Source organism: Hevea brasiliensis, chromosome 2, assembly GCF_030052815.1.
Source record: "Hevea brasiliensis isolate MT/VB/25A 57/8 chromosome 2, ASM3005281v1, whole genome shotgun sequence".
Classification (NCBI taxonomy): domain Eukaryota; kingdom Viridiplantae; phylum Streptophyta; class Magnoliopsida; order Malpighiales; family Euphorbiaceae; genus Hevea; species Hevea brasiliensis.
Window position 1 is genome coordinate 5511933 of NC_079494.1, and position 17046 is coordinate 5528978.

The window sequence follows — 17046 nt, forward strand, 5'->3', positions numbered from 1 at the left end:
TGTGTTGTCAACTACTTCTTTGTACTTTTTGCTAGCCTCTTCTAACTTCAACCCCATCTCTTTGTTCACCTCAACAACCTGCTATACTCTTTCCATTTTCTTTAGGCAATTTGACTAAGTTAAGAGCATGTTAAGGCATTTTTGTGTATACCAATGAAAATGGAGACCTTCCAATAGCTCTATGAATGGCACTATTATAGGCAAATTTAGCTTGGGACAAAGCCACATTCCATTGCTTGGGTTTATCTCCACAAATGCTTCGAATCAGATTTCCCAATGTGCAATTGACGACTTCAGTTTAGCCATCATTTTGAGGGTGTGTTATACTATTGAAATTCAAAGATGGATAAAAAAGTTTCCACAAGGTCCTCCAAAAGTGTCCTAAGAACTTACTATCTCCATCTGAAGTGACTGACTTAGGCACCCCATGCATATGAACCACTTGAAGAACAATTTAACAATATGAATTGCATCAGAAGTCTTTCTACAAGGAATAAAATGTGCCATCTTGGAAAATCTATCAACAACCATAAATACTAAATTCACTCCTCTTTGTGTTCTTGGCAACCCTAATAGAAAATCCATGGATAAATCTTCCCGAATATTTTCAAGTATAGGCAAAGGCATGTATAAACCAGTATTTTGAGATTGCCCCTTAGAAGTTTGATAAGTAAAGCACTTCATGACAAACTTGGTTACATCCTTATGCAATTGAGGCCAAAAATATCTTTCTTTCATTGCTACGATGGTCTTATCTCTTCCCAAATGGCCAACTAGTCCCCCTTCCATGTAGATCTCGGATTACCTTCCCCCGTAATATGGTTCTTGAAAGGCAATGCTGGTTCTCATGCATCAAACACCCATCAAGCACATAAAAACTTTCATAAGGATGGCCTTGAGAATGCTTACCCCATATTTCTCCAAAGTCCTCATCATTGGCATAGAGCTCCTTTAGTTGCTCAAATGCACCATGCCTATTCAAAGCATACGCTACCCAATTTTGAACTCCAAATTTGTGCTTGAGCCTAAAAGGAAATTATTGAAAGAATTGGCACCATCTTGTATGCATATCCTTGCTAATCCTCTTATGGCTATTTAGGTACTTTAAGCCCTCATGGTTTGAATACAAGATGAACTCTTTTCCTATCAAATAATGCCCCTATGTTTTAAGAGCACACGCCACTGAATAGAACTTTTTGTCTTAGGAGCTCGAATTTCTCCTAGCATTACTTAGCTTTTGACTAAAATATGCTACAGGCCTTTTCTCTTGGGATAAAACTGCTCCAATCTTGATTCCACTTGCATCACAATCCACCTCAAATAGTTTTTCAAAGTTTGGTAAAGCTAGTACTAGTGTGGTGCAAAGCTTTTTTCCTTGAGAATTGCAAAGTTATTTGCGGCTCCTCACCCTATTGGAACTTTCCCTTCTCTAGGCGCTCGGTCATTGGCACCACTATGGTGCTGAAATCTTTGATAAACCATTGATAGAATGTAGCTAACCCATGGAAACTTTGAACCTCTGAAACAGTAGTTGAGGTTGGCCACTCCTTGATTGCTTTGACCTTTTCCTCACCTACTTATACGCCTTCTGCATTTATAACATACCCCAAGAATAGTAGTTTGTTGGTAAAGAAACTACTATTTTGAAGGTTGATGTATAGTTTGTTCACCTGGTTCATTAATCTCATAAAGGTACTAGGTACATTTGACAACCCGAATGGCATAACAAGTTACTTATAAAGCCCATCCTTTGTATTAAATGTTGTTTTCCATTTATCACCAAGTCTTATGCGTATTTGATGGCACCCATTCTTCAAATCTAGCTTAGGGAACATCCAACATATAATCCAATATAGGAATTGAGAATTTATAGCCTACCATAGTTTTGTTGATGGCATGGCTATCTACACACATCCTCCAACTCCCATCCTTCTTAGGTGTTAGCAATTCGGGAACAACACATGGACTCATGCTTTCCTTGATAAGCCTCTTTCACATGAGCTCCTCCACTTTCTCCTTGAGTATCTCACTTTTCCTTAGGATTCATCCAATAGTGTGGCAAATTTGACAAGCTAGCACTCAGAATAAGATCAATGTGATGTTGGATATCATGCATGGAAGACAATCCTATAATGCCCTGAATTTACAGACCATATTCAGTATATTTTAGTAAGAATATCAAATATTGAATATGGTATGTAAATTAGATTAAATGAGGGATTAAATTAGAATTTTGTTAAAAACGCATATGGACTTTGTTGCAAAGTTAATGAAGTTTGGAGGAAAAATTGAAAATTTCCTAACACAGCATATAATTGAGTTTAATTAAGATCATTAAGTATGATTAATTAAGTTAATTAATCATTAATTAGAATGAGTGGAAGTGAGGATAAATGGCAAAATGCCACATGACAAGATGGGATAAATATCTTAGAGCACTTAAATTGATAAAAAAAAAAAAAATTGTGTTTTCTTCTTCCTTCATCCAGCCGAACCCTCTCCCTCTCTTCTTCTCCATTTTCTTTCATCCAAGTACAAACCCTATTTCATGAATCTAAGATGATGTTCTGTGATGAAATTGAAGGAATTGATGAATAAGCCATGAAATCAAAGTGAAAGTGAAGGAAAAATTCAAGAATTGGTGAGCTGAATTCAAGTGGGAAGGATCTGAAATTTCAAGAGGGAAAACAACTAGGGTTGAACTCTAAATTCAAGGTAAGAATACTACTCTCTTCTTAAGTCTTATACATAGTGAACTTGAGTTGAGGATTGATGGAAATCTTGGAAGAAATGATGAAGGAATGTGAAGTTAGAGTAAGCTGAATGGAAACCAAGGGTGAAGCAGAATTGTTAGTGTGGATAATCAAGACCTATATACTGAATTGGGCTTGGGATTTTTGATGAAAAGTGGTTGAAATTGGGAGTAAATTGCTAGAACTAAGCTGAGGTAAGTGTTTGTCTAAGCTTGTAGGCAAAATTGTTACTTTATGAATCATAAGTTATAAATTGCAAGGATTAGTATATCTAGTAAGCAGTCTGTGCTAATTTGCATATAAGTTGAGTTATAGAGCTCCAATTGAGATGCAATTTGAATCAAAATTTTCTTAAGACATAGACCTACAATTTTTATGTTTTGACCTAGACTTAATTTTAAGGGTAAAGTGGATAAAATTTTAGAGTAAATTGGTATTGCAAACCTAGAATTTCAGGAATTCCAACAATCCAGTCTTGTGACCCTTGTGTAGTAAACATGGAATATCTCCCTCCATACATCTCTAATTGAGGTGCTACCAAATGCATTGGAAACTTAAGACATAGGCCTAAAATCTTACTTAAGAGACCCTATTCAAATTCTAAGTCTAAAGTACCTGAACGTTGAGTGCAAATTTGAATTGGAAATCTAGAAAAACCTGCAACTTTTAGGAAAATGTATCTGGGAACAGTAGTTAGTAATTTAGCTATAACTCATGAAGTAGGTCTCCAAATTAGGTGATTCTTGAACTGTTGAAAACTTAAAATATGTAGAAAAATATCTTATGAAGACTACTTTGATTGAATCTATTTTTAAAATGGTCAAATTAGCCTATAAATAGGAGCTATGAATCCTGTTTGTGGCCATAACCAGTTATGTAAAAACTAAACAGTATGCAGAATAGGAGAATAACTTGAGATCTAGACCTTGGAACGAGGTGATTCTTAATTTAAATGAAAGGTAAGACCCCAAGCTACAAATTGTATGCAGACCATAAAAGCTAATTATGTCTTTAGGATACCCAAAGAATTGATAGAAAATAAGGTACCAAATAGGTGCTCCTCCTGAAGTGGTAACTTACCTTTTTGAACAATTTGTAAATAAAGGGTTATAAATGAATTTCTACATGTCTAAATGCTAATCAAATTGATTTCTAATGAAAGTTAAGAAATAAATTGAAATGTTTTATGAAAGGAATTGGTTTTGAAAATGTCTTTCTCTAGGTCTAATTATAATTGCAATATGAGTTGAGAAATCTGGCTTTTTGGAAAGTAATATGATTCATCCTAAATGCTATGTGATAGAGTGTCACTACTTTGCTTAAATCAAATGACATGTTACATGGTTATGTTTTTATTCTGAATATGTAAACAATTATGTGATGATGATAAATGATGTTAAAATGATGAATGACAATCCTTTGTGGATGTAAGAATGGTTGAATTATCTAAGACCATGTTATAAAACTATTAAGGCCCAAAAGCCCACATAGCTTAAAAGTTGAAATCGAATAGTTTGGCATGCCAAATAGGGAAGCAAGTTAGCAGATATGCAAACCAAATCAAATCTATATCTATGATAATTTATAGATGGCATCTGAAAGACTGTGTTGCGATGTATGTTCCGATTCTAAATGGGGCACATAAGACAATACCTGAAAGAAGGTGTTGCAGTGGTAAAAAGGACATGTAAGACATTATCCAAAAAAATATGTTACAGTAATAAAAGAAAATGTAAGACGACATCTGAAAGAAGGTGTCGCATTAAAATCCTAATACCCAGGATAAGAAAAAAATTATACTAGGGAGGAATTGGGATACTAAATAGAAATAATGAAAAGACAAGAATTCATGGCTAATAAGTTGATCATTTTTGTAAATTTGGATTTTACTTTATGTCAATAGATAACTGGTCACTATATGCATCTTTCATGAGCAAGATTCGTGAAATTCAGTTAAAAAGTTACAATAGAATGCTTTATTCATTTTTTTTAAAATTGTTGCTAATTGTTACATGCTTGGAATTATCTTAATTGCTTGATTAACTATTTTTGGCGTGTATAGTTATTGATAACTATTAATTAGCTGTCTAAACCTAGACATGCATCGCTAAGCTATATGCTTAGCATGGTGGGTTTTACCTCGTGCAAGTACTGAAGCCAAGGGTCTACTGAGAGTAGATTATTAAAGTCTGTATTAGAGAAGCAATGATTGTCAGGGGTTAAATGAGGGTTGGCTTTACTTTACTCTTGTAATTAACTTTTGTATACGTTGTATAAGCAATTAATGATGAAAAGATGTATCTAAGTAAATGACATGTTTGTAAATATTGTATTTTCCTTAAACCTCTTATGAGAAAAGTTTTTACTTCGTAAATGTGGATTGTTCATGTAAACTTTAAATATAGTCTTTATTACAGGTTGTGAAAATTACAGATAGTACTCCCGGTTCAGTAGTCATGCTGTCGGATCGGGGGTTATTACAAATCCATTCGGTATGTCATCTGGCATTAACTCCATGAACTCTTTCAACAATAGTCTTACTAGCTTGGGCGGCTCATCCACTTGGGATTTTGACTCTGCCATAAGGATTTGCTTCACAACTAAAGTAAGGATTTGCTTTGTTTCCTTAGCCTTCACCTCAAACTCTTTAGTGACCACTAAGAAGGTCCGCACCTCCTTCTTTATTGATTTGTTCTTTAATGGCAAAACTGAATACTTCACCCCTTCATTCTCAATACTATAAGTGTTGGTTCTTCTAGAGTGTTGTGCATTGACATCATATTTCCATGGCCTCCCAAATGACAAATGGCACACATCCATGTCTACAACATCATAATACACCTCATCTTTGTATTAGCCAATGGAGAAGGGAACCTTGCTCCTTTCATTCATCTCAATACTACTGGCTACTGTCTTAATCCACCCGAAAGTGTATGATGCTTTTCGGTTGGTAAACCTAAACTCTTCATAGTCTTTTTTCCTATAATGTTTTCACAATTATCACTATCAATAATAACACCAAATGTTTTATTATTAATAGCACACCTGGTTCAGAATAGTTGGTGGCGTTGTGTTTAATCCTCTTGCTTTGGAACTAGCATCATCCTTCTAGCCACATAGTTTTGCCCCTCATTAAGCTCTTCTTCATATTCATCTTCTTCCCCTTTGGCTTCCCAAAAAATTTCAGCCTCATCTTCCTCTTCTCTTGCAACAACGTTCATTGTTTTCCTCAAAGGACAATCACTAGAATGATACCCTTGCTAGTTGCACTTAAAACACTTCTCATAGATTGGTCTAGCATAAGGATTGACAGCTTTAGGCATCTCTTTCTCCTTCCTTTCATCCATGGGATGCTTTCCAGCTGCTTTCTTCTCTTGGACAAGCTCCTTGTTAGCATAGTTACTACCATACTTCTCATAAGATTTGCCATAATCATTTTCTTTAGCTATGGCACTAGACTTGTGGTTTTATAAGAATCAAAACTCCTCCTTTATGTCATCCCTGCCTTCAAGGCCATAGTTTTAGCCTTGGATAAGGTCCGTAGTACTTGAACTCTAATCTAGTCCTTGATGGATAGCTTTTATCCCCCCAAATAACTTGCAATCTACTGCCTTTCAGATTAATTAAGATTGTTTCTTTCAGCTAACCTCATGAATTCAGCTGTTTATTCAATAACCATTCGACTACCTTATTGGCACCTTTGGTATTGTTGGAAGAGAATTTACTCATAATCTGGAGGCAAAAACTTTTATTATAGCAAATACTTCATTCAGTACCAAGTTTAAACTGGTCCCTTACCTTCTCGCTCCCTCTTAGATTGCAATCTATCCCACCAAGTGGAGGCTGTACCCTTAATTGACACGCTACTACTTTCACCCTCCTTTCTGGAGCTGTATCTATGTAATCCAAGAAATTTTCCACATTAGTTATCCAATCCAAAAATTCCTCGATGTTAAAACTCCCATTGAAGTTAGGAATATTAACTTTGAGCCGAAAATCCTTGTTCTCTCGCTCATCATAACCACGAGCACCTCTCCTCCCATATTCCCCTTATCGTTGGTGTCTAGGGAATTCATAGGGTTCATATTCATCCTCCTCTTCAGAGTCCTCATTATAGACAGGATGTCTACATGCAATAATTGGTTGTTCAATAGGGTCACCATGGGTTGCACCATCCCTTGTCCTTTTATTGTTCACTCGATCCCTGTTGTTATTGACTTTTAAAGCATTAAGGTGATCTTCGAGACGTCTTTCTATACGCTCGAATCTGTGGGTCACTCGTTGCTCTAGCAATTGCTCTAAACACTGCTCCAAACGTTGCAATGTATTCTTCCTTGGTTCAAGGGATCTAGCTTTCCTATCACCATCGTGAGGGCCATTGTCATCTTCATTGCCAGTTGTCATCCTTGCTTTGATACCACTTGATGGAGTGAAGTTAGATAAATCACTCACACACACACACACACACATATGAAAGAAAGAATTTGAGTGTGAAATCTCTTATGGAAATTTATTAATTGAAATCTGAATATGGAATGCATAGTTTTGGGAGTATTTATAGAGTTTTACACTCCTAATCCTAATAGGGAAATATCTCTACTAAACAAATTTTAAACTAAATCCACATACATTAGGAAAATAAAGATAAAGTAAGAAGGTAACTAGTCCTACCCTAAGTAGGAGACATGATTGAGTCCTAAATAGAATATGAAAGATCTCAAAATTAATCTTGGAATAATTACTGCTGCTAAACAGGGAGTCCAAATTGATCTAGGATTGCAGGAGATTAAAAAATAATTAAAAAATGTAGCTCCTCTTATTGCCCACTCAAACTTGCTTCAAACTTGTTGTTTTTCTCCTATTTTTACTTCAGAATGCTTCCTTTGTTTTTTTTTTCTTTGAATATTCTCCCATTTTTCCATAAAATTATCATTAATACATTCCACGTTATATATCATTTTTCCAAATATGTTAACAATGAAAAATGTACCATATAATACGTTGATATATTAATAAACTACGCTTCACTCAAGCTAAACAAGGTGTAAGGGGCTTTAAAGTGAGCTGCTATTCAATTTGCACTAAAACTTTGCGCAGTTAGCCGAACATGAGAAGGCTTAATTAACTTTTAAACCAGAGATCCTTCGAACAAAAGGGAAATTTTAATAATTATATTTCATTCAAAAATATCAATCATAAAATTTTAATAATTATATTTCATTCAAAAACATAAATCATACTTAAAGATATAATTTAATTAAAATAATAATTTAATACATGTAATATGGTTTTAAAAAGAAATTTTACTTTCTTATAATATATATTTACTAAATTATTATATAAAATGTATCAATATTATTTTAATTTTTAGTGATGCAATTAAAATGATTAAACTATTTATTCTATTATAGAATAATCTTCTAGTAGAACCTACTTATTTTAATAAAAGTCAATTGAATTGTAGTTTTTAATACAACAAAGATACTACAAAAAATTTATCAATATGGCAACAGATTTTACCAACAGATTTGAATTTATTGGTAATTACCAATGAATTTTAAAATCTATTAATAAATTGAGAGATAAAAAATTGAGTGCTAAAATTATCAACCGATTAGAAATTCATTGTTAATTTGCCAATTTATTAAAAAATTATGAAATATAGAAAAAAAATGTTCATTTTACCAACCAATTAGAAATCTGTTGATAATTTATTAATGAATTTTAAAATCAACGGATTTCTAATCTATTGGTAAGATAATGGATTTCTAATGGATGGTAATTTGTGGGATATAAAAACTAACTATTACCAATTGAGTATAAATTCGTTGATAATTTATGAGACATAAAAAAATTAAGTGTTCAAATTACTAATGAATTGAAATTCGTGACTAAATTTTAGAGAAAAAAAAAATCTTGTTTTTATTTTTTAAACCTCATCTTTTTTCCAATTACCAATTATTTTGAAATTCACTGGTAATTTACCATGGAATTTCCTTAGTAATTATTGCAAAAAGAAAAAAAACCCCACTTTTATTAGAATCTAGCAACGGATTTACAATTTATTACTAAATCTAAATCCGTTGGTAAATCGTATATTTATATTTACAAATACTAACTTTTCCTTCATGATTTCATTTATTCAATAATTTTCTTCTCCTCCATTTCAATTTTTTTTTTCTTTTTTCTCTCATTTCCTTATTTTCTTTCTTTCATTTTATTTTCACTTCTCTCATCATTTTCTTCTTTTTTCTCATTTTTTTTTATTTTCTTATTTTTTTTTCTCATTTTTTTTTCTTCTCTCATCATTTTCTTCTCTTTTCCCTTGTTTTCTTTTCTTTTCTCCCATCATTTCTTCTCTTTTCTCTCATATTTTTTTCAATCATTTATTCTTTTTTCTCTCATTTTCCTATTTTTCCTCTTATTTTCTTCTCTTTTCTATCATTTTCTTCACTTTCATTTTTTATCTTCTCCCTATTAGTTTTAACCATATATTTTCATTTTTATAAATATAATTTTCCTTCATTTAATTTCCTCATCTTTTATTTTTTTTAAATACCATTATTCATCTTAGCATAATGTATTTTTAATAATTATTGGTCATCAAATAAAACATATTTATAATAATAAAATACTTTTAAATCTCAAAAAATTAATCTGAAAATAATAATAAAATTTATTATTTTAATTAAAAATAATTTTTCCTTTTTGATTTTTTTTAAGTTACTAACGGATTTATCAATGGATTTAAAATCCGTTGATAATTTTACCAATGAATTGTAATATTCATTTATTTATTTATTTTATTTTTTTTCTCAATTTACCAATAGATTTTGAAATTCAATCACAATAATCTAAAAATTGGAATAATAAATGATAACTAAATTGAACTGGAGTAGAGGTTGCATACAATTAGATTGAAAATGTTTTTGTTTGATTTACTAGTATGAGCCTAATTTGTTGGATTTTTAAAATTTATATATTTTTATTTATATATTTTTATTGGACCTACTTTAAATTCTACACATTATGATGAAAAAAATTCTACATATTAAACATTACATTACATAATTAAAAGCCCATAAAATAAAAGGTCATAAATTGAAAAATCGGCCTTTTTACAAAAATAATCAAAATAAACAGAAAAATTAAAATTTTTTAAAAATAATAACTGAATCAAATTAAAAAAAAAAACTGAAATCAAATTAAAATGGCTAAATATGATTTTTTAATTATAATCGATTTTTGCTCATCCTAACTTAAGGGACTTGACTTAGATTAAGGAGGCTGGTTCTCTATAATGTTATTTATGATTCAAGAGCTGTTTTGAAATTAATATATCCATTACAGTAAATGAATTATATTAAATTATTTATAATTTTTTTAGAATTTATATTATTTAGTAATTTAATTTATATTTTATATTTATTATTCATTTATAATATTTATTACTTATATTATATATAATATTTATTTAATTTATAAATCTTTTATTTTATAAATCAAATGATCTTTCTAAATTCAATTTTTTTTAATAAAAATCAAGAAATCTTATTTATTTGATATTTTTTTACATTATAAAGCCCTCCCAACAATGACGACTTCAAGATTCGAACTACTAATCTTAAAACAAAAATTACTTGGAGATCAACTCTACATTATTGATTCAATCACTTATTGGTGCAAATAATATTTTCTTTTTAATTATATATATATGACATGTAAATTTCTTTATTATGTACCAAAAAATATATATATAACATGTGAATGTACAGTCCATTTATAAAAATGTCGGAAACAAAATTATTATAAGTCCCACTGACAATTAATCCCTTTATGATCATTATTATCTTGCTTGAGTTCATATATGATGTCCGGAGAAAATCGTGTAACATTATTATTATTATTATTATTATTATAAATTCATCTCAGGTATGACTATGTTATTAGATTGAAGATACTGTGTCTATCCTATTTAAAAAAAATAGAATTTTATAAGAATTCAATTTAATTAGATTTTTTTTTAATTTTTATATTTATAATGAAAAAATTCAACAAATTTTTATTAAAAAAATTTATTTTAAAAAAAATAAAATTTAATCATAATCTTATGAGAATTTAATTTAATTATTTTCTTCATATTGGTAAAATTTTTTTACATAGCTACCATATATCAAACGGAGATAGACTTGGATTATTAATTAAGGAATTTCAATCTGAATATTTCCTATTTACAACAGTTTTGTTATTGGCTACGAATATTTTCTTGTCGCTATATAAATAAGTCGGCCAAACAAGTTAGAGACTAAAACATTTGCCTAATTATTTTACATAAATTTTGTGGCAAAAAATGAATTTACTATAATGAAAACAGTTTGGTCGCAAAAAATTTAAGCATTGCCACATTTTATTTGGTTGCCCAGACTATACAATTTCACCTCTGAAAAACCTATGTCGAGTAAGTGGAAGGGATCATATTAAGCTTGGTTCGCCCCAAAAAATTACTTTTAGCGACAGATCAAAATCTTGTCACCAATAAATAATATTAGTGCTTAAGTCCATCGCCAAATTCAGAATGAGCAAAGAAAAGTTGTCGTCGCTAAAGTCTTTGGCGATGGATTAGCCATAAATCATCACAAACCTATTGCTAATCTTTGTTTTTCTTATTTTCTCTTATAATGTTTTTTTAATACATATTAAAATATAACAATGGGTTAGTATCAAGCGGCCATAACCTTTTATTACACAAGAAGCATATAAACGTAGTATCTTTCATATGAGATGAACATAACAGTTTACATGATTTTTTTTTTTAATTTCAATAGTACAGGTGAGCAGAAAGGCGTGGAGTAAGAACAGCTTCTAAGGGGGTGGCTTTGAGGTTGGTTAGTCCAGCGCTCTCACTCATGTCTACTGGTTTGCCTGATGGAGTTTCAATTTCAAACGCATGTAGCAAAGTAGCAAGTGTCAAGTTCAGAACTTGGAGAGCAAAAGAGACACCGGGACACATTCTTCTTCCACTGCTAAATGGTATCAGCTCAAAATTTTGTCCCTTAACGTCTATATTTTTGTGAGTTGTAAGAAATCTCTCAGGTTGAAACTCGGAAGGGTTCAACCACACTCGTGAATCTCGATGAATTTTTGAAATGTTCACAATAAGACGTGTGCCCGCTGGAATATGGTAGCCCCCTACGGTACAGTCTTCTATGGATTCATGCGGCACTGACAATGGGGCAGCAGGATACAACCTAAACGATTCCTTTATGATGGCTTGGAGGTAAACCAAATTCTTCATGTCTGACTCCTTCACTTGCCTTTCTTTACCAACATGGATGTCTAATTCGCATTGGGCTTTCTTTAGGACATCAGGATTATTGAGTAGCAACGATAATGTCCAAGTCAGAGTAATTGTTGTTGTGTCGGAGGCTGCTAAAATAAGAGTCTATATGGATTCAAGAAGGTAATCAACATGAACGTATGTCAGAACAAATATGATAGATTCCTGTGTGTTTATGGTATGTAATTATGCATCACAGCTATCAACAGTCAAGTTGGCATACCAGACACGTTGCTTTGTTGATGGTATCGGCATCTCTTCTGGAAAGATCTTCTGCATCATTTAAAGTAGACAGCAACACATCTATGAAATCTTCTTCCTCTGCGTTGGCTGTGCCGGAAGCTTTCTTCTGCTTATGTTCCTCTAACCATCCTTGCATTAAATCGTCAAGCTCTTTTGCGGTCTTCTTCATTGCCCTCTCAACTCCACCCAAATCCAACCATCTTAGAAATGGCAATGCGTCTGACGCTAAAAAATTACCCGATAATTCAAAAAAATCCCTTAGAGCACATCGCCAACCGTAGCTCTCTTGAGCAACCTCATCAACATTTTCTGTGTACTCCAGATATCGCTTCCCTACTATTATCTTCAATATCACATTTAAGGTTACATCCGAAAACCATCTTTTCATCTCCGCCACAAATTCATTGGAACTACTTCTGCTCTCCTTCCATCGCTTGTGTAACCCTTCTACGGCTGCCTTTACCTCAGCCTCTCTCACATGTTTTAGCTTCTCAAGCCGATGATTGGAGAGAAGCTCAACCGTGGCTATCTTGCGCATTTGGCGCCAATACTCTCCATATGGAGCGAAGCCAAACATAGAACAATCGTAGCCCAGGATTTCCGTAGCAAGAGATTTAGGACGACTGGCAAAAGCTTTGTCATTGGTAGTAAGGCACTCCATAGCCATCTCGAGATTGCTTACGACCAATGTGGGATGCACACCAAGTTTGATGGTGAATATTGGCCCATAGTGGTCAGCCAAATTCCCCAAGGTTATGTGAGGTGGAAATGACCCTGCTAGGAGGGGGAGATGGCCAATTACAGGCCATGATCTAGCAGCTTTTGGTGGTACTCTCTTGTTTGTTGCCTTTCTTGATATCAGAAAGAAAGAGATTAATGGTGTTAAAAAGGCAAGCATGATGACCATAGCACTTAACAGCAGAGAAAGATACTCCATGGTGCTAATTTTTGGATGCTTCAGGTTAAACTTATGGGGCCATTCATATAGGATTCAGTATTTCACTTGGAAAAGCAAAGTTGCATTAAAATGGCAACTTGGGACTTCAAAATTAGCGGTCTCCAAAATAAAAGATGTATGATTATAGGATTTTTTTTTACTTAAATTCGGTTCATCATGGATCTAAGATACAAGATGTATTATGGGACCCATAAAATTATTTTTTTTTAATAACATATTCATCTATATATTAACTTGTTAATGGTTTGTCATTTCAAATATGCATCCTACACGAAATCACAAACTCAATGTTTAATTACTTGTTTCTCTGTGGAATTTGGAATTTGCTTATAATACAAGCACCTGTGTCTTGACTATAGAACATTTTAAAATTTATTGTTTGTTAACATCAAAATGAAGGCTTTGTTTTCAATGGATGCATAATTACTGAAGCCCTCTATTAATTGGTTATTTTTGTGAAAAATTCAAAAGTTTGGCATAAGTCATGTCAGGAAATGATCACACCAAAGAGAATTTCCTTTGGGTCCATAATCTTCAATAACATTATTTTATACCCAATCTCATGGAAAATATTTTAAAAAGAACGCATGCACTCTGAAGTATACTTTTTCAATCGGTAAATGAGAATCCATTTGTAGGTGATAATGGCATTTACACAAGTCCTTTCCCAAATACGCACGTAATATTCAAGATTTTCAAGATAAGTAACGTAGAAAAAGTATAGAGAATTATTTGAATGTTGAAGACAATCACGCTGATTCACTCTCTGTCCTTCTGCGCATATTTCCATAGCTCGTGTCATTGAAAAATATTGCTTGATGATAAGAACAATGATACAAGCTTCGGAAATATTGTGTGAATATGTTATCAGGGTGATTCTCTGTGTTTGTGTGTGTATATATATATATATATCCTAGAGCAATCTTTAGACTTTTATTCAGGAAGATAGAAGAATATTAACCCTATTCCATTATGGCTTCTCTAGTCCTAGAAGCGTGTATGGCAGAGGAGGATAAATTCAAAATGGCTCTATTGATCCCAAGATTTCACCACATTAAGGGTTCCAAACAAGACCCTGTTGTATTTCTTGAACTATATAATGTTGAGTATCCGCAAGTATGTGGGCCATATCAAATAATAAAGTGATAAGTCAAGTATTATTCCCACGAGAATTTGCATTTAATTATCAAACTATGAATAAAACGATTATTTGGGCTAATGATAAAGGAAGTAAAGTATAAAAGTAAATAAGCTTAACGAAATAGGCAAATCTAAGTAAAATATGCAAATAGCAAGATAGATAAATTCTTCGTTTAGATGCAATTAAACTTAATTGGCAACGGGTAACTAAAATCAAGGACTAATTAATGGTAAAAATGATTCTAGAGTTGGAGTTTATACATAAATTACTTGGGATTTGTTTTGGTCAATCAATTTCAAGAGAAAATAGAGTTTGAAAGTGATTGATTTTAAGGTTCTTTGATATCTTTTTCAAGCAAAAGTATTTCAAGAAAACAAAACCTACTTTCGTATGATATTTGATTTACTTAAAACCCATTAAGTTTTATAACCAACCAATGAATCCTCTTAAACCCCTGCTTTATTTCTAAATCTAAGGTGATTTTAAGTTTTAATCCTTGATTATCTATCAATGACTTTCACTTTTTGATCCTTCAATAAAAAATTAAGATAATACCCAATAGGTACAAACATTAAACAAGTAAAATAAGTATACAAGGAAAAGAATCAAAACTCATAATTATATAAAATATGAAAATAACCAGTCTAAATCCACAAATTAATCTAAAATATAGTTCCCAACTCTAAAATTTAGAGTTTCTACTCACTCATGGTGATATTTACGAGTAAAATGATGAAGAAGAGGAGAGAAACATGAAATTAAGCTTAAAAATATAAAACCCAGGTGGAAGATTCCAAGATGTCCAAGTTCTATAGCTCCAGACATCTCGGCAACTACTTTCTCAGAGAAATCAATGGCATCTCCCTTCTTTTCCTTTTCTTTCTTGTATTTTTCTCTCTCTTTCTCTTTAGGGCAAAAACTAAATAATGATGCTTTTATATGATCACAAAAGTTGCCCTAAAGTAGGTTTAAAAATGGGTAAGGACAAATGAATGAATAGGAGATGAGGTGTAAAAAATTCCAAGTCAGCATGAGATTTCGCATTCTGGAGTGCCTGCTAACATAGTTGCTTAACCTTAAACAACATCTTAAGCAAGGGTTTAGACACTGTACTGCCTAATGACATAGGGTTAAGCAGGTTCTTCAGCAAATCTCTGTAGGTTCTTTTTTTCCATTGAATTTCTACTATGCTTGAGCTTCAGCGTGACTTAAGTTACACCTTAAGCATACGACGTGTCGTAAGTAATATCTTCAGCAACATCTCATGCAATTCTCGGCATATTTAATTTCCAAAACTTTAAAAGTGCTTGAATTTAGCCCTGCTTGACTTGTGACATGCCCTAAGTAATAGGATGAGTAATATAACATGCCATAAACAACTTCTCAAGCAATTACTCAAGTAAATCTCGGCAAGCTTAGATTTCAAATTTTAATTTCTTCAACTTTTTTCATTCTTTAAGCTTCCAAATTTCTTCAAATCATCTTCTAATGTATTATTGACTTTCAATTTACCACAAAAACTTTTTAAAAACACTAAAATTACAAAAATCAAATATCAAGTAACTAAAATGAACAATTTAGCTAAAATAAATACTAAAAGCATAAAAACACTAAATAATAAGGGCAAAATGGATGCAAAACTACCCTAAAATGCCTATATGAAATGAGTGTAATAAATTTCCCTAAACTCAAATCTTTGCTTGTCCTCAAGCAAATTAAAAACTAATTAACGCAATTGGGTTGCCTTCCTTTAGATTCATGAAAACTACTTATCCAAGCTCTCAAGCTTACCTTTAGCCAGCAACAAACTATAACCCATTTTCAAGGTACCAAGAATTCAATCCTTATTAAAGTTATTACTACTTAGCCTTAGGTTAATTATCCATCTTATCAAACCCAAACCAAACAATTACAAAGAGAGATCATTCCCAAATAGACACTAAGGTAATCCATAAGCTAAAGTGTCTCAAGTTATAATGGAAATAAATAAATTGATGAATGATTTCCCAATCCTATATGCAATCCTCCTATTCCAATCTCCACTAATGTAGCAAAACACTATTAAAAGATCAAAAGGACTTTGAAGGGTTGTAATGAGGCTAAGGGGATAATAATGTGGCTAACAAAGAAAGGATAAAGGTAACAAAGCATGAGAGCAATCAAATTATTAAAAGATCAAGATACACAGATTTTTTTTTAATCAAAATGGATGAAGAACTTTGTAACTATTCACCATTGCTAGTGTCGACACCATATTTTGGCCGATCCCTGAAGTCAATGAACTTTGAAAATCGACCCCCAACTGATCTTCTTCAGTTACAAGTGACTTAATTAGGAAATAAACCGATCCCGCATTTAATCAAATCTCACTTCCGATCTCTCGACAAAGGAGATCACACCAATATCAGGTCCCCATGCCAATCAAACCTCATTTCCGATCTCTCAACAAAGGAAATCAAACCAACATCAGGTCTCCGTGTCATCCAATCTTATTTCCGATCTCTCCTTTATAAATATTGTGGATAATCGTTTAATGAAGTTAAGGTTACAGTTTGACTTAATGGTGTTTCCGATCTTAAGTGTTCAAATCAAGTTTCCAATTTTAATGACCTAA

The 17046-nt window shown here is 32.2% G+C and overlaps 1 protein-coding gene across 1 annotated transcript; it reads right to left on the minus strand.

Annotated features, from left to right (window-relative positions):
- Positions 1-11510: 11510 nt before the first annotated feature.
- LOC110636692 (cytochrome P450 CYP82D47-like) lies at positions 11511-13420 on the minus strand. The gene is made up of 2 exons (XM_058133194.1): positions 12314-13420; positions 11511-12195 (listed from the first exon to the last, which is right to left on the minus strand). Exons 1-2 carry the CDS (start codon positions 13268-13270, stop codon positions 11572-11574), a joined length of 1581 nt encoding a protein of 526 aa, XP_057989177.1. The 5' UTR covers positions 13271-13420; the 3' UTR covers positions 11511-11571.
- Between the last annotated feature and the right edge of the window lie 3626 nt (positions 13421-17046).

Coding starts and splice junctions, on each gene's coding strand:
- LOC110636692 (XM_058133194.1), bottom strand. CDS start 13,270: ATGGAGTATCTTTCTCTGCTGTTAAGTGCTATGGTCATCATGCTTGCC. Junction 12,196..12,313: donor TCAACAAAGCAACGTGTCTG/GTATGCCAACTT, acceptor GAATCCATATAG/ACTCTTATTTTAGCAGCCTC.